The sequence below is a fragment of the Wolffia australiana genome, chromosome 7, assembly GCF_029677425.1.
Source record: "Wolffia australiana isolate 7733 chromosome 7, ASM2967742v1".
Lineage (NCBI taxonomy): Eukaryota > Viridiplantae > Streptophyta > Magnoliopsida > Alismatales > Araceae > Wolffia > Wolffia australiana.
Window position 1 is genome coordinate 13,769,540 of NC_135841.1, and position 21,372 is coordinate 13,790,911.

At 38.1% G+C, this 21,372-nt stretch overlaps 2 protein-coding genes across 2 annotated transcripts; both read left to right on the forward strand.

The window, feature by feature from the left end:
• The first annotated feature begins 3,467 nt into the window (after nucleotides 1–3,467).
• On the forward strand, nucleotides 3,468–9,141 carry LOC144705140 (rab GTPase-activating protein 22-like). Its single transcript, XM_078577683.1, has 11 exons — nucleotides 3,468–3,647; nucleotides 3,987–4,148; nucleotides 5,120–5,218; nucleotides 5,474–5,577; nucleotides 5,711–6,357; nucleotides 6,462–6,584; nucleotides 6,701–6,789; nucleotides 6,879–7,079; nucleotides 7,158–7,532; nucleotides 7,598–7,681; nucleotides 8,850–9,141. Exons 2-11 carry the CDS (start codon nucleotides 4,026–4,028, stop codon nucleotides 8,904–8,906), a joined length of 1,902 nt encoding a protein of 633 aa, XP_078433809.1. The 5' UTR covers nucleotides 3,468–3,647; nucleotides 3,987–4,025; the 3' UTR covers nucleotides 8,907–9,141.
• Nucleotides 9,142–9,250: 109 nt separating this feature from the next.
• Nucleotides 9,251–12,998, forward strand: LOC144705141 (histone H2A deubiquitinase (DUF3755)). The gene is made up of 7 exons (XM_078577684.1): nucleotides 9,251–9,817; nucleotides 10,612–10,711; nucleotides 11,176–11,238; nucleotides 11,532–11,646; nucleotides 12,064–12,146; nucleotides 12,227–12,288; nucleotides 12,573–12,998. Exons 1-7 carry the CDS (start codon nucleotides 9,594–9,596, stop codon nucleotides 12,685–12,687), a joined length of 762 nt encoding a protein of 253 aa, XP_078433810.1. The 5' UTR covers nucleotides 9,251–9,593; the 3' UTR covers nucleotides 12,688–12,998.
• Nucleotides 12,999–21,372: the final 8,374 nt, after the last annotated feature.

Sequence of the window (21,372 nt, forward strand, 5' to 3'; positions counted from 1 at the left end):
TTCTCCACAAACCTTAATAACACAGACAACATCTAATTGGAAAACTAACTACAGTGTGACGGACGACGGATGACGTACATTCGGTACTATAGCAACTAATGTTCGCCCAACCGATATCCAATGTTGTCAATAAAACCGGGACGGTGTCTGATATCGGATATCGGTAGGTATCCGTCTTTTAGATGTGGACGGATATCGGTGACGGAAATCGGAGGGGTAACGGCGGTCCGGAAATCGGACACCTGATGTCGGATTTCGATATCCGGATATCGGAACCGGTATCCGGACACGATGTCCGGTATCGACAGAAAAAAACATTATTAATCATCATTTTCAATGATTTAAATAGACCCAATGCCATACGATTTTGTTGTATTTTCAACCCTGATTAATTTATACAATGCAAGTTTTTTTATTTTCTTCCATATGGGATAACGAGATTCGGAGTTTACATTAGACTTCGAATCCTGTTGTTCCGTACGGAAGAAAGCAAAAATCGTGCCCTGTATATATTAAACAAGGTATAATATTCATTAAATGACATAGTAATATATTTATAAAAATATATACTATATTTTAAGCCGGTTATATATATATAATATTTAATATGTTAATACTTTGTCCAATAAATTCAGCCCGAATTTGCTGTTTTCTTCCATATGGGATAAAGGATTCGGAGTTTGATGTTAAACTCGGAATCCTGCTGTTATCCCATATGGAATAAAAAAAAGTTCGACTTATATATACTTTGTCCAATAAAAAAAAAGTTAAACGTGCCACTAAATAAATTAAAAAGCTCTAAATATCCTCTTCTGCAAGTTGATTCGTCTAACCACTCGTTACTATTGAATAAAATATATTTTTAAACAAACTCTCTAAGTTGGATGTCGGAATCCGATATCCGATAGTGTCATCCTCCACCCTGAGACAAAGGTGGATGACAAAATCGAGACAGATATCGATATCGGGTATCGGCACAGTAGCAACCGATATCCGATATCGTTATCCCATATCAGGATATCGAAAAAAATGGGTACCGAAATTTTGATTTTTGGTATCCGGTACAACATCCGTCCAAATACCATAATCCGATACTGGTATTGCGACGAGCGAACACTAATAGCAACAGATAGGGTTTGACGGTCTAGACCTGATGCAGCTCTAGTACAAGAACGATTTAGGGACGGGACTTGAATCCGCAAGCCTTGGTCTACTTGAAGGAGCTAAGTCCCAAATCCACAAAACTAGCTTCTCCAACCCTTGAGTCCATAAGGAGTGGTTGAATCCACAAGCATTGTAAGCACTCTCTAACAAATAGAACACTTAGAGGGGAGAAACAACAGTTTCAACAAAACAATATACTTTAATAGATAATCCTTCAAGGGTATGCTGGGGCTTTATATAGGTCACAACTAGTGCAGGGCAGTCCGTAAATGACTGTACCCATGAAAGGACAACTCAAACATTGGGAAAAATAATTCTGACAAGCTAAAACAGAGGATAACCAGCCTGACAGGCTTGAGCAAAGATATTCTGCAGATTTTGGGGCATGTCGAAGCTGTCAGGAGATATTTGTGCTACTCAAGAAGATCTTGATGGGACAAAACAAAAGATATGCAGCTTTGAGAAGTTAGAGTAGAGATACTGGCAAAAGAAGAATCTGTCAGAGGATTCTTTTAGATATGACTCTCTCAGACAAAATCTCGTCAGAGAAAATTCTGTTAGTAGAACCTTCTGCACCTCTTGTCAGTTCTATAAGAATCTCCTTCTTGGGCCACAAGTTGCTAATAACCCTCGAAAAATGGGCTTCTAGGCTACATCACGACCGGACCTGGAACCTTAACTAAACTTCGGTCCGGTTCCAGTCCGTTCTTGTTCAGTCCGATTTGGTCAGATTGACTTATAATGTCAAAGTCAAAGTAGAAAATTTATGTTCATAATAATGTTAAATATCATCTACATCAGGTGGGTCTCCACAAATGGTCAAATATATGCTAGCTATGCAGAGCTCAATAGAAAACTCTCCGTTGAGTTGGATTTGATTTTTTTAGAATTGTATAAAATTTATTAAATAAATATTAAATAATATACTTTTGATTTCGATCCAGTTTGACTATTGGACCTAAACCTGTTTGACAAATCAGTCCATCCTCAAATGGAGGACCTACGTTTCCGTTCAGTTGGGTCAAACCGGTCCTCGGTCCTAGATGTCCAACCCTAACAACAAATGTCTAATGCCCATGTTTTGATATGACGTAGGGACGGATGCTGAGTCGAACATTGGAAGGCCATGCTATCAGATATCTATTGCTACATTATCAATATCTAATATTGATATCAGCATCCGCCTTTGTTTGGGAGTTCAAGTGTCTATATCAGTGCCGGATATTGGTTTTTCCAATATCCGCATCAAATTTATTTAATATATGTTTAATATTTTTCAGTATGAACACACAAAATAAAATAGTGAATAAATACAAAAATAAGCGCACTAGTTTAATACAAGTACAATAAAAATGTAAGATCTAGCTATAATATGTGATTTAACAAGTATTGTTATGTTTAGGATAACAGGGACTTAATTGTTATGTTTACTTATCTTTATTTCTTCTATTGTTTTAGTAATGAGCTATTTTTACACAGTTGACATACACGTTGCTAATTTCAGAAAAAGAGTCCTGGAGAACTGTATACACATTTAAAATTCTACATCCAACATTGAGATTTTGTAAAACATTGACTAATATCTTTTAAAAAAATTGTATGCAGCAAAGTTACTTTACAAACAACATTCCGAATATCCGGGAATCTGAAACAATATCAGATCCCAATATCAGATATTGTTATAGATATCGGTTTCCAATCACCGGCACCATCATCCGCGGTCCACATCCCTTTGGCATCTCTTCTGCTATCCTATATCAACCAAATTAATGACATGTCTTACCATTCCATACCATCATTTCTTGGATATCAAAACGACAATGGAACAGAAAAGGGATGAATATCAAGTACGACGGATGACGTTAAGAGACTGAAAGATTGACGGATCGTCATCCGTCCCGGACTCCCTTATTGTATATCGGTTCTTGATCCGACCCGGTAAGTAAAAGCGAATCGTATTAAAGGACCGTTACGAGAAGATCTGGGCCGTTGATTCTGGCCTATCTCGATCGGCAACGGTCGCATGACACAGGATTAGACAAAGAAATAATTAAGCCACGTGGCATTAATTAAGTGGCCCATGGTCGGCGCGGATTACCATTAAAAAGCAGATGATTAGAGTTTTTTTTATAGTTTAAGAAGGGTCCACAGATCCAACGGACATAATTCCATCGTCCCCCGGTCGGGAGCGTCGGTGGCGGCGATGAGCCCCATCAAACGGACGATCAGGATGACTTTGAGAGTAGATCTGGAACAGATCTGCCGTCCGTCCTCGTTACTAGGCTTCCCCCTTCGTTCTTGCATTAACTGACATTTCTTCTTGTTCTTGGTCTCAGCAGAAGAACAGTCCACCCTTTCTCCGGCGGTAGAGAAGTAGGCTGCAAGCTTGACCGATCGGAGGAGAGCCAACCGTTCGTTGCTTCAATGGATCGATCAAGTTATTCCGTTCGCCAGCGGTGGACACGGATCTTTTGCATCCGCAGGTAATGATCGTCGCCCATTTTCCTCGTCGGAATCGTGAGATTTGCTAGATCTCCGGTTTTCGTGCGCGATTAGAGTTTCTCTGCCTCCGCTCCTCCTGTTTTTACACTATTCCCGCACCGGCGGAAGATCAAATGATTTCCGTGAGCTTCGTACACTATGACGTTGGATTATTGGATTGGGTCACCGCCAGTGTTATTTCATGTTTTAATCATATTTATGGGGTAATTTAAGTAATTTTAATTTTTTTCTTTAATGAGTGTTGTGATTACTGACTTAATTAAATCATCGGTTTCTAATTTGATTTCTGTTTCACCTTGCGTTCACAAATTATTGTTCAGGTAGTCAGAGCTGGACTGGAAGTGGAGAAGAATCAATTAATGTCGTTCGACGGGGACGAAAGAAGATGGATGTGTGGCAGGGGTGCTGGAGTGAATCTCCACCGTGTCAGTTCCATCGTCAGAGATATTCGAGAGCCGTGTCTCCATCATTCTCCTGGCAAGGTGCTTCAGTTTGTTCCTCGATGATAACTCGCCAGTTTCATTGTCAAACGATTTTTTTCCTGATTTACGCTTAAAATTTACGGCAAGGAATCGGTATCTTCCTCGATGTTTACAGGGGTAAAGATGTGATCAATGAGGGATAATTTGTGGGTTGCCGGCAAAAGCTAGGTCTGCAAGTGGAAATGTGCAATTCGATTCGGAATTCTAACTTCTGGTGGTTCTTGGATCTGATATATTTCTGACTTGCGAAATAGAGCATTTTTTTTGGGGGAATCGTATGTTTGGGATTATGTTGCGATTTCTTTAGATCCTGCTGTGAAACCATGGCGTGATTTACTGAATTTGTTCATGAAATTCCTATTGATCTTCGGACTCTCTTCGATGAAGAAAAATCGTCAAGAAGAATGATTCTTTCCAATGTGTAGTTTGTAAATGAGGCAGGGACACCAAATCATCACGAAGAGGAATCAAATCATACGTGTGCAGAATCATCATCGAAGAGTGAACTACCCATCGCGAGTCTTTGACGATGATGTTTTGGATATTTGAGTATTTGAATATTTTAGGATGATATTTGCACTTCCTTCATGATTATAATGGTTCTATAGTCAGCATCCAAGTAACCTTTTTAGATGGACGATTTATATTCTCTATAGTACTTTGCGAAGGAACTTTTATGGGGCCTTTTAGGTTACTACGACGGTTTTTTTCCCTAGGACGGTGACGGGAAGACGACATATTTCTTGTTCCTTCTTCTGTCTCCACTTCCCTTTTTATACATCATGTAGCGATTGATTCAGAGACTGCGTGGCAGTTGACAGATGCTTTTTGTGTTCCAATATATGAATGCATTGTATATTTGACATGATAAATGTGAGTTGTATTTCAGGCGGCGATGCTAAGATTTTTTTATTTCATGCACTCTGCTTCTAATCACATATTGTCTTGTCTTTTATGGTTTGTATCAACAGAGACATAAAATGCTAAAACCCGAGAGGTGGCACTCAATTTTTGACAATGATGGAAGAGTCATTGCTTTTCGAAAAGCCCTCAAATCTATCATACTGGGGGTAAAGTGCCCACCTTTCTCCGTCCTCTTGATTTCAAATTTCTACCCTTTTAGCCTACCCATATTTCACAGTTAAAAATTTTCACTGTGGTATCATAAGTCTCCTAAGAGTTTCTTAACATTTCGTTTTATTAAATAATTTATTGTACCCATGAGGCAAACTTTTTCTATGAGACGAATTTTTTATTTTAAACTTCCCTTGCAATGTGTTGCAAACTGATTTTATTTTTCTAAATTCATTTCGGCACAAGATCAGGGCATCGATCCGTCTATCAGAGCAGAAGTGTGGGAATTTCTTCTTGGTTGTTATGCCTTGAACAGCACCTCAGAGCACCGAAAGCAACTAAGAATTGCGAGAAGGTCAGCATTTGACTTGGAAATCATAATAGTTTCTTCACTCATTTTTCATTCCAGTCAGGAATCGAAAAATTCCAACCGTTTGTTTTCAACTTATGACCATGATGCACTGATTTTCTTGTCGGTTTTTTTCCAGGGAACGGTACGAGGACTTAATAAGGGAATGTCAGATGATGCATGGGAGTGTTGGTACGGGTATGCTTGCTTACGCCGTTGGTTCTAAGCTGATGGACGTTAGAACACCGTCAAAGCATACCATAACTGGAGAAATCGACGATAGAAAAAAAGATGTTGTTGAAGTACAGAAAAAGAAGAGTTCTGGTGATTCTGCCAACTTTATCAGCCTTATGGAGAGCAAGGATAGCGTGATGTTCGACGCTTCCTCTGCTGCTGAAGAATCCAGAGAAAATGATGGTTGCCCCGCGAAACCTGAGGAAGTAGCTTTCGATGATCGATATGGGTCTGAAAACTTCTTTGACTTTCCTCCGTTACCAGTCACCAACTTATTTAGGAATAATTATAGGGAGAAGCAAGGTTTTAAGGCGCCGGATGCCTTGGAGGATAATTGTAGATTGGAGGGTGGAATTGTTCATTCTTTTCAAATTAGTGAGAATGCTGACATTGTTATAGAGTCCGAAAATACTCTCCTCCATCCGAAGAGTTCTGGGACTGGAGGCTTGGATAAAAAAAATCAGATTAGTGGGTTAAATGGATCTGCTTCTTGCGAACAGCCTGTTGGCGACAAGAGAATATCTGAATGGCTTTGGACACTTCATCGAATTGGTAATTTGAAATTCTTTCTCAAGTTTTATCCGATTAGTCTATCATAATAACTCTCAGAACTTTATTTTATATTTCAAATCATGAGGTCAGATTAATTGTTACAGTTGTTGATGTGGTACGAACGGATGGGCATCTTGAGTTTTACGAGGATTCAAAAAATATGGCCAGAATGTCGGATATTCTAGCCGTTTATGCGTGGATCGATCCTGCTACTGGGTATTGCCAAGGTTCTCTTCCTATCTTTCTTTTTGAACTTATTTTTACATAGTTTGATGTTTAAGTTTCATTATGCCTTACGTGGAGTAATTTGAAACACGGTTGCTGATTCAGGGTTTTATTTCAGGCATGAGCGATCTGCTGTCTCCTTTCATCGTTCTTTATGAAGATAACGCAGATGCTTTTTGGTGTTTTGAAATGCTCTTGAGGCGGATGGTAATAATTCTTTCACGCTGTCAAAGGATCTTGTTCTTACGCAAGAACTTTCAAATAGCCTTAAATTAAAACGATTTAATGTTTGCCAGCGGGAAAATTTCTTGATCGAAGGACCAGTTGGTGTGATGAAGCAGTTGCAAGAATTGTGGAAGATCTTGGAATTGACAGATGCTGAAATATTTGCGCATTTGTCACTTATAGGTGCGGAAAGCCTTCATTTCGCTTTCCGGATGCTGCTGGTGCTTTTTCGCCGGGAATTATCTTTCAATGAGGCACTTTCCATGTGGGAGGTTCACAACCAAACTCTAATCACATTAATCTTATATTAAATTCATTCTACAACAGTTCATTATTCCGTTTTATTGCAGATGATGTGGGCTGCGGACTTCGACGAGGCTGTCTCATGTCCGACGAATGAGAACGGCCTCCAGTCATTATCTCTGCAGTTACCCGTTTCCGCCGACTTCTCAAGATCAGGTGATCTTGTGCCGTCCGATCCCCCTGGCGATGGGCATCCGCCGCGGCAAGACAATGTGGATCGTCCAATCTCGAGAAACCCGTTCTGTGGGCTGGCGAGGGCGAGCTTCTGGGCCTCAAGGCAGGCCCACGACCAACTCTCTTCCTCGACCCCGGGAGGGAATCTCCGGTGCGACCAGCTGCCGGTTTTCTGTGTCGCCGCCGTTCTCATCCTAAACCGCTTCAAGATCATGAGGGAGACCCAGTCTAGTGACGACATGATCAAGGTAGATCTTCCCGTTGACTTAGATTCCTGATTGACTGTTGACCTCGCGGTGATCGTTGACTGCAGATGTTCAACGACAAGCTGTTGAAGATCAATGTGAAGAAGTGTATTCACCTGGCGATCAAGCTCCGGAAGCGTTACTTTTATAAGGTTGGCCTCTCTTCCAGTAATTAAACTATGATTAGAGGACCAATGATGGTTCGTCAGACTGGGGGAAGACGTTTCCATCATTAGTCAGCAGTCATCCATCTGAGATGACGGCGGACGGTGACGGAAAATGACAGAAATGGCCGACAGATGATGGAGAGGAAAAGAGAGATTGATGGATCGTCAAGTCCCATTCCGTCATCCGTCATCATCCACACTGTGGACAGATGACTGTACGAAGATATTTCAGTCTGTAATCATCAGTCATCCATCCAAGATACGTCTGACAGATGACGAAAAATGACAGTAATGAAAGTTGGATGATGGAGAGGGTAAGAGAGAATCGGGAGACGGGGAGACTGATGAGCGACCGAAGGAGACTGATGATGGAACGGTGATGATGATGAAATTATAGTTCTGGATCGTCCCGGACATGGACGAAGGACGGGACGGGACATATTTCGTCCTGTCCTACGTCCGATGTTAGCTCAGGGACGAAGGTCGGGACGGTTTTTTGTCCACCGACAAAAAAACCGTCCCGTCCAATAATCTCCGGACGGTTTTTCGTCCCGTCCAGTCCTCCCGGGACGAATTTTCGTCCTGAAATTCGTCCTGGACGAAAAAAACCCATTTTATATTTTTAATATATTAATATAAGATTTTTCTAAGTATTTTAAGGGAAATATGGAGGAGAGAGAATGCAAATGGACATATGTACAGTTAATTCCTTGCGGTTTCTGTTTGCACGTGCGAAAAAACACAAGGACCTTGATGCAAATTGTCATAGCAAGGCCATGTGGCGAGATCTCAACCGTTGGATGTGAATCCGGCGGTTTTTCGTCCCCACCTGTCCGTCCATTGTCCGAGACCTCCAGACGGACGGTTTTTTCGTCCCACGGGACAAAAGCCGTCCCATCCGGTGGTCCCCGGGACAAATTTTCGTCTTATAATTCATCTGTATTCTCGGACCGGACAATTTTTTCGTCCCGGGACGAAAAAATCATCCCGGCCCGAGTCCCTGAACTATAGATGGAATGCAGACAAATGACTGTCCAGACAGATGTCTGAACGGACGGCTATTCAGTCACATCCTGTCCATCTGCAGCCGTCATCCAGATCTTTTAATTAAACGAATATAAACAAATTCAATCTGAAAATAATTTTCCTGCAGTTGACCAAGCTGGCAATAATGGGAGCCGCAGGTCAACGCGAAGGGGCCCCGTCCTGATGGTTGACCCCGCTCGTTGACTCCCCGGCTGCGACCCCCCCTCTCTTCTTTTGTAATTACGCCGGCAGACGTGGAGCCATCGGTGCCGTTGGTGCGCGTTCAACACAAACTCCGCCGTCGGATTCACTCGGGCCGGGGGGATATTTGATAAAATATAGAGGCGGAATTGTCTTGTTGCGGTCATATCTACGTCGTCGTCATAATTATTCATCAAAGAAAGGATATTTGATGGTTACGTGTTAATACATCTGGCTCTTAATCGTTAACGAGATAATTACGCGTCAAATAGTAGGTAATAAATAGGAATTTACTTCGTCATTTCCCCGGAAAGCCGTACGGGGAAAGCATAGAAAGGGACGGGGGAAGAGAGAGAGGTGGGGATTCGAGCATGGAGCGCGGGCGATAGTTGCCGGTCGCGATGGAAGAGAATCATCGCGCAAATCTTCGTTCTCGTTGCATTTCGTCTCTCGTTCTTGCTCTCTCTGTTCGTCGTCTGGTGATTTTGCGGCTCGGTTGAGGTCCGCAGTTCGTTTATTTTTATCCGTGTTGTCGTTCTTCGAAAGTCCTCTTTTGAGCTCAATTCGTTTGGCGGGGTTTGTCCCCGAGAAAGGCGGAGAACGATGTTTTTTTTTTGCGCTGAAGTTGCTGTAAATTGAATTGGATTATTGTCTGTTGTTACGATTGGGGATGGGTGCGAGTGCGAATCCATCGGGGAATCATGAGGCTGCTCGTGCTTCGACTTCTGTTCAAGGCACCAGCGGTGCTCCGTCGGTCGCGAACCCTAGTAATGGGAGTTCCGTGAGTCCGGTTCCCGATAATTCGCCGTCGACTCAGGCTCTGAAGCATAATCCGGGCTTGGCAGTGGAGTGGACTTCAGAGGAGCAGTCCATTTTAGAAGAAGGGCTTGCCAAGTAAGTGTCGAATTCCGTTCGTTTTTCCTCGAATTAGCTTTCTGGATTTGTGAATTCTGGTTTTTGATGAAAGGACGCTTTGCCCTTTCGATCTAGGTTGGACTCTTTCCTCCACATCGGTCCTTGATTGTGCTTTGCACCTGTGGAATACGCCTGTTTTATTTCCATTCTTGTTTTGAATATCGGGATTTTGAGTATCATCGTGTACGCTCGTCATTTTTAGAGATATTATTACTGTGCTCACCATATCCTATTATCGCCTTCTCATTCTTCTTATTGTAGTACCACCGTGATGAGTTTTTTTTTTCGTTTAGGCCCATTTAACCTGAAATTTCTGAACCGCCGTTGTCAAGATTATACTTAAGCTTGGTTATTGAAACTAGAATTGTTTTATACTTTGGATAATGATTTCACCTAATATCTATAAACTCTTGATGCCTTCTCATAGAGCTTTAATATTTGTCTATCCCTCCTCTGGTAGAGTTTAATCGTTTGAACTTTTTCTAGCTTTTAGCAAAATTAAAATGTTACATCGGTCGTTTCCTTCCACTGGAGTGGTTAAACGGCTTCCCCGAGCTCTGCAGAATACCTAGGAATCGATATGTGAGGATCATTTTGCAGTTCATGGGGCATGATGTTTTCGAGATACCTTCTCATGTCATCACCTAATTCATATTTCTACTATCTCAAATTCCGCGTATGAAAATTAAAGTATTGTATTCATTATTTGACTGCTACTACTGAAATATTCGAATTATTATTTCTAAGTTTCTTGTATTTTTGTTGTCCGTTAGACATTCTTCAGAGCCCACCTTAGTTCGCTATGCTAAGATTGCTATGCAACTGCATGATAAGACGGTCAGAGATGTTGCTTTGCGATGCCGATGGATGAGTGTAAGTCCTCACTTCTATTATTTTTTTCTGGTGTAGCATCCCATTTCTCGCCATTTAATGTTGGGTTTGTTTGGTCTTCTACGATGTCAATTTCCTTGGTGACATTTGACAATTCACAAGAAATGCGACTCCGATTAAAATTTATTGCTTTGAAATATGTAGGTATGAAGTAAAACAACATAAGAAAGGAAATTAATATTTCCTTGGATTTCTTTCTGTAAGTGGTTGAAATCAAGTTCCTGATGAGGGAATGCAAATCCAATGCCTGCTCTCTTCACTTTTATTTTAAATTAGATTTCTATTTTTAAGATTTATTTCGATGGCCAATTTTCGTGCCCTGCTATTACTCTTCTAATTTATTTTCTTCCTTTTTTGAATTTTTGCTTTCATAAAACACCCACAAAGTAAATTAGTTTTTTATGTTCATGCTGCAGGTCATCTTATTGTTATTTTTCCTATTTCAGAGAAAAGAAAGTGGCAAGAGAAGGAAAGACGACCAGAGTCTTTCAAAGAAGAGCAGCAAGAAAGTGAGTCTGATGTTCTTCTAGGAACTTTCTTTTTCTACTGGTGGAAAGTTTTACTGGCTTTTGCATGCATTCCATACTGTTCTATGGGGATAAGTGAAACTAGTTTTTTTCAGCTTCTGCTTGTCAGGCTTTTCCCAATGAATAATCTGATAGGTGCTTGTATGCTTAACTGCATTGCATATAGATATTTTTCTAATTGCGGTTTTTATTGAATTCATTTTTCTTCTTTTTTCCTAGGGGTTTTTCTCGTGCCTCTTTCTATTTTCATTAGATCAGCATTGCATACATTTCAGGGCGTTTCAGATTCCTCGGTAAAAGCGCCAGTCCAACTTGCAGCACGACCTAGTGTACCTGCATATCCAGTACCATCTCTGTCTATAGACAATGATGACGAAGTTTCATACAAAGGTTCTGCTCTGAATTTCCTTTTAAAAGCGATCTATCAGTTAATTACAGATATATATATTGGACGTTCTTTCTTAATAGGCTTTTGCGCGCCTGACTGTATAACAAAAGGTTGAACTAGTCTCGTAAAATTAATGGGAAAAAAAATCTTTGACACTTTTTTTTATCCCCTGCAGCTTCACGTGTTGTGTCACACTACCAAGATTTCTGTTTTTTCTTTGGTTATTCTCCTATGATAATTTTTTGAGTATCAGTTATTTATTATTCTCATATATTTGTCTGAGAGGTTAGTAAGGGTTGTCATATTTCTCATTGATCAGTCTATTCTATGAAAATACATTTCCTTCCCACAACGTGCTTCTGATGTAGTCTTAATTTTATTCTTTCACTTTTTTAATCACTCTACTTTTATATCTGCAGCAATCGGAGGTACGACGGGACAACTTCTGGAGCAGAATGCTCAGAACTTCAATCAAATATCAGCAAACCTCTCATCCTATCAGGTAAACTGCATTTGCTTGACAGTCTCGTCAAAATACGACAGTTCCATGCGATAACGTGACATGCCTAAAATATGCTGCAGGTACAGGAAAACGTCAGTCTCTTTTGCCAGATATGGGATAACATTCTTACCCTCTTGAATGAGTATGTACCAAACTCTCGATCACCTTGATATTTACTATTTGATAAGCACAGTTAATGCTCAATTCGGACTGATTTTTAATATAACGATCTACCCATTAGTGTGGTATTCGTGTACATTTGTGATTCCCAAGTTCGCCCAGGTTTTATACTTCGGTGGTTCTTCACACGTGTGCATCTGTTACTTATAGTGAATGAAAGCCAGGCAAAAACCAAAGTGTTATTCATCTGAAATGTGAATTTTTACACATTTCTTATTGTTTTTTAAGAAATTTTATTTTTTGCAGAACAAATGAGATCCCTGGAGAGATGAAGCAGATGCCGCCGCTACCCGTGAAGGTCAACGAAGAACTAGCTAACTCCCTCCTGCCGCACCGGACCTCAACTCCCATGCAGTCATGATGTTCACTACTGACAATTGTCGTAGATCTGTTGTGGTTTCAAGAGAGCGGTTGAAGTTAGCTTGACTTGTAGATCAAAGGTCTGGTTCATGTCCATCCCTAGAACTTAGATGAAATAATGAAGGATCCATCAATGTCTCAATTGCAATCTTTCCATGCGGAGTTATTTATCTGGTGCAGGCTAAAGGCTACTCCATTTCCTGGCAAATTTTGAGAAGGTATGTATGTTGTATGCTGTATTTCCCCAAGACACCATAAAAAATGTACATGGAACCTGCAGCATTATAAGGGCCTGTTTCTCTTTTGGGACAATATCTGAGATCCATTTTTTCTTCAAAAAGAATATATCTGTAATCCATTTAGGGAAATGTTCTTTAAATTTTCATTCAAATCTTTTGGCGATTATCAATTGCTTTTGTGATTGGAGGAAGGTGTCAGTATTTTTAAAGGAATGTTTGACGTCAAGCTGATGGGCTTGGGTAAATTTGATGATCAAACCTTTTGTGTTTGAAACTTAGGGTGCATGAATTCAAATCATAGTGTTGTGGAAGATATTGACCCACTATTGGAGGTAAAATGTGAGCTTCTAAACAGCTTCATACAGTTTCAGCATACCAAACTTCATGAATAATGGTTTGATAGTGTCTTCGCAACACATTCAGTGTGTGCCACTGGCCACATCATGTCCAAATCACATATGATTTTTCATACATTTTTTCTTAGTAATTGTGGTCATATAATCTCAGCATCAATACAATTATGACGTCAGAAAAAACAATACATTTATTAATACTTTATACCAGTATCACAAAATAGTTTGATAAACTAAGATTATATATTGTCTCAAGATAATTGATTTGATGAATTTGTCATACATGGAAAACTGCCGTATTCTCTTAACATAAATTTTCTTAGTATATAATGAAAATGTTGAGCCCCATGAAAATACTGCTTAATATGTATTTACTGGGGAGCTCATCTTGTAGATGAGACTGATATAAGATTGGCAGTAAGAGATAAAATTTTAAAATATACAATCTTCAAAACCAACTAAGTTTGAAATTATTCACTACCCGCACGGCACAGAATAATTTTGCCTCAAATTTTCACTCTATGAAGTGAAAATGGAGAAAATACTTTAAAAGACTTGCATCGCCCTGCCGAACAACCTGGATTCCAGAAAGGCTTGTCTTTTGAGCTATCCACTAAAAGCACAAATCCAAAAGGGAGAGAGTGATAGAGGGTAAAAGACTATTTATACATAGTGCATAGTTAGAACAATGTATCTTTTAATTTTCTAAATCACTTTCAATGCCATTTTCTCCTATTATCACTTCTTCACTTGAATTTTGCATTCCTCTCTTGGAGGAAAGTTGTTGGTGTTTGTCATATAGAGTTAGATCATGGCCCATGTCCCTCTAATTTTGAAGTCTGAAACTTCAAAATGCCCTATTCTTGCCTTATTCCCACAATAATTAGCTTTAATATCCCATGAAGTGTGCCAACCCATTGATAATCATTTATATTTGATTATTAACAATTTCCACACAAATGAAACCTGAAAATATTTCTCTGTATTGAAGCTTCTTAACTTCACAGAAACTTTGACTTGAGGTACAGTCAATTCTCAAACCCTAATCAGTCATCAGAGTTTGTGCTCTTGCATTGGGAACTCATCAGTCAGTCCCTTATATCCCACCACCTTGGCCAAAGACTTCATCACACCATCTTGCTTAAGCCGTCTTCTCTTGACCCCCCAATCATCTTCGTAAATTATTTTTACCCATCAATACTTCCTCGATAATTTGTATCCTTATATTTCTCCATGATATGACATTTTTTAATGCAAACAAGAGAAGACATTAAAAGATAACTTCAGAAAACTCACCTTGAGCGAGCTAAAATACTTAGATTGTAGAGAATAACTTGACTTAATATTCATGAATGATTTCTAAAACAACCTTATTTATTTTCTGCTCCTTTTCTCTGTCATTCTTTATTCTTTTTTCCACTGGTTGAGACTTCTCTTCTAAATAGTGCTGATCCCTGTTAGGAAGTATTTGAGGGCTAAATAAATGTATTGGACATAACATGTATATTACCTTAGAAACATCCTGCACATTGATATAACATGTATGTCACAGTAGAAGCATCATGCACATTTCAACAATACTTACATTTAAATGACCATATTTACATGTTATCATTTATAAAATAATTTTTGTTATTGTATATAACTGTCTGACTTTGAATTTATTAATTAATTTTACAAATTGGTGAATTTTTTTGAATTGTTAAATACATTTAGTTGAAAAATTGGAATTTTTTTATTTTTCCAGTATTAACTAAAGACTAAATTATAGATAAATTAAATTTTTTAATGGTTTTGTCGGCATGTGCAGTACTATGACATTTGAGTGAGGCGTGAGGGCTCTAGTGACAAGCCACTGTTGGGGCCTTTCAGACAAGAAATAAATTTAATAGTATTCGGTTGAATGATCCACATACCAGATATAATAGCAGATGTGGATGAATGATCCATATTCTAGATCCTTGCAAAAAGATTGATAATGATTTTTTATGAATTTAAATTAATTAATTAAAATTAATGGGGTTGTGACACTTGTCATATTCTCTTTGTCTCGGCAAATGACTGGTGCACCCAATCATTGGAGAAGCCATGATTGTGGTGTAATGCCCTATTACCTAATCAATGGATAATGTAAAAATATCTGTTTTTTATTTAATAGTATTTACAGGTGCAAACACATCGATGAATAAAAACATCTCAGCCTTTTTTGTGAAATAAATGCAGCATATGTTTCTATGAAAAAATTGAACTTTATGAGTGAATGTTGTAAAACTAAGTTCTATTAAACATGGACCCCTTATTTCATTAAAATCAGCATCATAAAGATGCTAAGTTTTTTATTAAGTACACTAACCATTTTTGAGTGCCCAAGACATGTGGCAGATTCAATTTTAAACACGGCGTTGTTATAGTAATGAAACTGGGCCATGAAGGCATATATTTTTTATTTTAATATTTTGAGTGCTAGTACTCGTAGACGAACGAGACTGGCCAGAATGGAGAAAAAGTATTTTTTTGACATTTATTGATTATTGAGACACCCTCATAAATTAGATGATTACCAAATATCTTTACTTCTGTTCTTCCTTCCTAAAGATGTGGCATCAAGTTGTTGATTGGTGAAGAAAACAAAGAGAAGGAAGGTGACCAATCAGAGTTAGGATTCTGGTTCAGCTGGGACCTTGATGGAGGAGATAAAGAAGATCTTATGGCTCATAATATTCCAAATTTAATGTGTGATATTACGAGATCTAGCGGTATAACTATGGCCAAATTTTAAGGGCAGATTCACATTTTGACACTCTACCCATCTGTATGGTTGGTTATAATTAGACAAGTTGGAAACAGATTTAAATATGTTTTGGTCCTATGGCCTTGACTTGGATGAAACAAAAGTGACTCGTGCAACACAAGACTTCTCACAAAATCAAAATGACTTCTACAAAATGATGAACAAATTACCAAGGGATAAATCAGACACATGATTTCCTGGATCCTCCAGTGAGAAGTATTGAGCTACTAAATTGTGCAGCCTCTAAACGTATCCACGTGATCCCTGACACATCGAATCTCCTCCTTCACCTTGACGAGCCCAATTCATACTCCAACGTCATCATTACGCCATCTTGATCGCATCGAGAATGGAGAGGAGCCAAGGGGAGAAGGGAGATGAATGGGAAGGGTCCTGAAAATTTCTGTCCCGGGTTTTTTTTTTGGGCCTTGCCCTTTTTATACTAAGTGGGTGTTTTCATAAAACCCCCAAGCTTAACATACATCTTCTAATGTCCAAAAGCTTAACATACATCTTCTAGAAGTCTAGGTAATGTCTCCAATGTCCATACAACCTTTAATGGATTTTGAAATTAATTGACTATATCATTATGTAGATTAACTCATGACGAATCAATTTAACCCAATCAATAAGTTAAGCCTCAGCCTGTGGGATGCCAACTTGGTCTTGAGAGTGCATTGAGAGTGCAGATAAGCTCCCTCTGTTCTTTCTAGTCTCTTCCCACACACCCAGGACACCAAGAACAAGCTTAAAGGATCCCAGAAACTCACTATCTTTCAATAAACCCACATGGGTAGGAAGCAAGTTTAAGGATGATTTTGATAATTATCCATGCCTTTATTTATAGATCATAGGGTATGGATAGAAAGAGGGATGAAGACAAAGCATCCTAAAATTTTCAGCTCAATCAGACCTCAAGATTGTCAGATATCAATCTTTGAAGTTGGAGAAATCCTAGCCATCCATTATTTTCTCTCTGCTCATCACTTACTCTAACGCTTACTCATTTTTCTGTTGACGGGTGAAATGTCCAATTGTCAATCGTTTATTGATTGTCATGATCACCTTGTATGTCGTGATTGCGCACATAGAGAGAGCCACATGTACCTGTAATAAAGAAAAAGAGAAAATAAAACTAAGATATTCAATTCTTGTGATGTGGCAGCGCGTCGCCATGTGCCTTGTCAAAAGATTCTCCCTTTTTATCATTTTATATTGAATGGCCTACTGACATGCATCATTCACACCATAGAAGGGGGGATATTCCCCAATAATTGCTTGACATGGAACATATCTCCATATGCCACTCAGCATTTATCTCTCTTTTAAATCAATTGCAGTGATATATGTGGACACCACGTGTACGGCTGCAACTTTTGAATTTATTGCACTTAATTTCAATTTAAATACTTCATTTTTCAATTGGCCCATGTCTCATCTATAAACAAAAATTCAAACTGCAAGTTAATGATTGGTGCATTATGGCATCGCAATTCACAATGTCATAATTACACCTTTTTGCAATGACTGGCGCATCTAATGACTACATGCGCTTTTGATTGGTCTTCATTCAATGAATCGAAGGCAATATGTGATGGGGCACATTTTTAAAGAAAAAAATGCATTAGTGATTCATTATTGAAATAATACTATTTCATTTTTTACTTAGAAAATTCATATCTTCATAAGTATAAGGGAAAAAATTCATTAAAATATATCCTAAATCAGCAGATTAATTTCTTTAAAATTATCATGTTGGAAAAATCCTTAAAAGTACCATGAAATCTAAAAAAAATCATAATTTCACTATAAAGAATATATCTAATCGTTTAAATTTTGATAACATACATTTATAATTATCTTAGTGCATAAACATGAGTAAATTTCAAAGAAATAGCCCAATAATTTATGTGTTGTTGGTGGTCCTCTACGCCTTTGTAGCATTTTAGTTAATGATTCCATGGTTTCAATAACACTTTATTTTATAACCTGATTAAGTAAATGTATCTGAAGAGTAATATAGTTAATTATGAATCAATTTAACCAGATCAGTAGATCTACTCTTTTTTTGGGTCAATAGGCCTAGTCGTGAGTTCCAAAAAGTACAGAATAGTTTATCAATTCTTTTGTGGAACATATTTGTCATCAATTATCTTACAGATCCCACATCTCTGTGACACTCCTAGAATGACATAGGACATGTTCAATTTTAAAACCCTAATTATGCATCCTAGATGAGATTATCACGTTGGGAAATTATCAAAAAGATCTTTTACAACATGTCCACTACCTTTCTTATATCAAGAGAATGCATAATCACCTTTGTGGACTTTTTCTACGTCTGATATAACAATTGTTTAACAAATGGTAATTATGATCTTGTAGGTCATAGTTAAAACACAACTATCCATCCAAAATATGTCCTTCGTGTCTCAAGGCAAAGGATCACTTACACAACTATGAAATGAATCAACCTGCTTGACAGTAGTGTTTGCCTGTCCCAAGCCCAAAATCGGATGACGATATCAAGAGAGATGCTGAACTGGATCTCAGAAATGGGCTAATCTGATATCTGTCAATACCGATATCCAGATACCAAATGACAATATCTGATATCAATTGCCATAGTACTGATATCCAATACTGTTATCCATCCTGATATCAACATCCATCCTCGTCTCGAAGATTGCATGTAGATATTGGATTTCGGTGTCAGATATCAATTTTTTTTACATCTAGCGTATGAATAGAAATAAATTTAAGATTATTCTTAAGATTATACTTCTAGAGGTCAGATGTGTGAACGGCTTCACAACGATCTCAGAGTGGCAAAGTCAAGGGTGGAGCAAGTTCCCCACTAGGTACATTCGATGTTTGATTTTAAAGATCGATTATGAATAGATTACCACACCTCCGCATCCATGGAATTATGTTTTCCATGGACGAACCAAGGCACCGAACCCAACGGTTTCCTCAATAAAAATTTTAATATTTGAAGGAAACTTGAGAAGGACATCTATTTATCTGAAAATAGTAGAAGTATCTAATCATGATTATGTAATAAGTATGGATCATTGTGTGGCCATTAGTGTGTAGACACTAAGGATAGACAATGTATGTTCTTTGGGGAAAGAGTTTATTAAATTGATTTGTATAAATCCCTTTATTATAAGTGTCATCAATAAGGTCCATTCGTGTCACCTTTGTGTAAGTGTTCTTTAGACTTGAAACGCTAAAGACACCTTGTGGATGCATGGTTATGTTTTGATTATGATGTATTAGTCCCTAATCAAGGGATTTCACACCGTCCTAGGTTGAATATAACAAGAAGCCGATAAAGATGATTATGTGGTCAAGATGGAATCATTCACCCTCGATATTAGCGAACATTAAATGAAGGAAGATGATGCAATAAAATCCCTATGTAGGGTAATAGAAATATCACTAAAGGTGTTTTTTGATGATTTTTCCAAAAAAATAATTACTGAATAGAATGTTTGACTAAGTCATTCGAGAGTATTGCACATGTGATAGATTAAACATACACAATAACTGATGATGTTAAAGGTTCCATTAGAGAGTTGACATATTCTTTGTACCTTTTGGGGCATGAGATGTAGCTTGGCACCTTAGGAACTGAAGACTTTACCAATTTATTTGATTCCCTCATTGATAAATTATTTTTGATATAGTTAACTAATAAGGTCATCACAATAAAGTTTTTTGGGCCATTAAAGCTACATGCATAAGAATGATACATAGGCCTAGAGGGTTACACACATTGGTAGATATACTCTAAGTTTGGTGGCTTTTACTAAATTTTCTCAGAGATGGGGACTTTTATGAAAAAATAAATAGGGGGCTCCCACATTTGATACCCATGCAAGTCAACTTGAGCGCCCCCTCTCTCTCTTCTCTTCCTCTTCTTTGAGTGCTGCTTCTCGTGGAGACTAGACAGAGAGGAAATCATATTTTTTGCAGCCCAATTCACATAATAAGAAGAGATCTAGTTCTCTAAAGATCACTTGGATATGTCTAGAGTCCAGACATCTAAACACCTTTAAGATGCTCACTCAAGGAACAAAGAAATAATGGACTCAATCTGTGCAAATGTGGTGATTTTAGTTTTTCTTTGTTTTTTGTTTTCATGTACATGCTTAATTTGATTTTCTAGTACAGAATTGAGTTTGGATCCGAGCCTATCAATGACCCAAAATTCCAACACTTCATGCATGAGAAAAGTTTCCCAGCATGAAAAGGTCTTAGAAAAAAGGGACTGGATTTTATGAGTGGAAGAACATGATTGGAAAATATAAACAAAAGAAACAAATCAACTAAGTACTATTAACCTCATTGTTTTGCCTAACTTGATTCTTCCATGCTTGCACGTTGGTTTCACTCTCTTTTATTTTTTTCATGGAAATTCTCAATTAATGGATTGATATATATCATCAATGTGGGCTAGTTGTCAAGGGGGTTGTTTGAAGGTGTCAGTCTATGAGTGGGTTTGACTCCAGGAAAAGGATAAGAATACTAACATGCTGGTTAGCCTACTATGAGGAGGCTTAAAACCATTTTAAGGGCTTAGTTTCAACCCCAGAATTTTATTTATTACTATGTATGGAATCTTATTGAGGCTGAACATTTATTACTTATTTACTGAACTTCGTACCAAGAATCATTTTTGGAACCATAGATTCAACCTCATCATTTGTTGGATAATGTCAAAAGGAGGGTTTTCTTTTCTGGTTAGGATAATTTCTTGCTATTGGAATATGACCTTCAGAAATTATGTGCAGTCAAGCCATGCAGATGGGTGACTTTAAGCTCCAAGGTCACAAAGAAAGAGAAAGGGGATTCTAGTGACTTTCTACTATAAAGGGACATTCTTAATTTAAGAATGGATGAGAATTTTTAACCATATCTTCGATTCTTTTTCAATTTAGATGCTAAACCTTGTCTTCTTCGGTGGAACCAACTACTTCATGATTAATATTATGTGGTTGTTGAGCCAGTGTCACACATATGTCATATATGAGCTCATTGAAGTAAATGTGTATTCATTATCATTATTGTATGATGTTATAAACAATAATGATAATGGCTTAGTGAAGTATGATGTGATCATAATATAATGGTGACTATTTGTTAAACATTTACTCTGAATATTCCTACTTGAAGGGTACTTGAGACAGATAACACTATCTGATCTAATTTTTATAAGTATGGCTGATATTATGGCCATTAGTGTAGAAGTTCTAAGGAAAAACAATGGGTTCTCTTTAGGAAATTTTTTCACTAAA

What these genes read in the sequence shown, in the direction of transcription:
- LOC144705140 (XM_078577683.1), top strand. Translation starts at nt 4,026, where the DNA reads ATGTCGTTCGACGGGGACGAAAGAAGATGGATGTGTGGCAGGGGTGCT. An exon ending in TCAAATCTATCATACTGGGG is followed by an intron (nt 5,219 to 5,473) that starts GTAAAGTGCCCA and finishes GCACAAGATCAG; the next exon opens with GGCATCGATCCGTCTATCAG. An exon ending in TTGGACACTTCATCGAATTG is followed by an intron (nt 6,358 to 6,461) that starts GTAATTTGAAAT and finishes TAATTGTTACAG; the next exon opens with TTGTTGATGTGGTACGAACG.
- LOC144705141 (XM_078577684.1), top strand. Translation starts at nt 9,594, where the DNA reads ATGGGTGCGAGTGCGAATCCATCGGGGAATCATGAGGCTGCTCGTGCT. An exon ending in TGCGATGCCGATGGATGAGT is followed by an intron (nt 10,712 to 11,175) that starts GTAAGTCCTCAC and finishes TTCCTATTTCAG; the next exon opens with AGAAAAGAAAGTGGCAAGAG. An exon ending in CAAACCTCTCATCCTATCAG is followed by an intron (nt 12,147 to 12,226) that starts GTAAACTGCATT and finishes AATATGCTGCAG; the next exon opens with GTACAGGAAAACGTCAGTCT.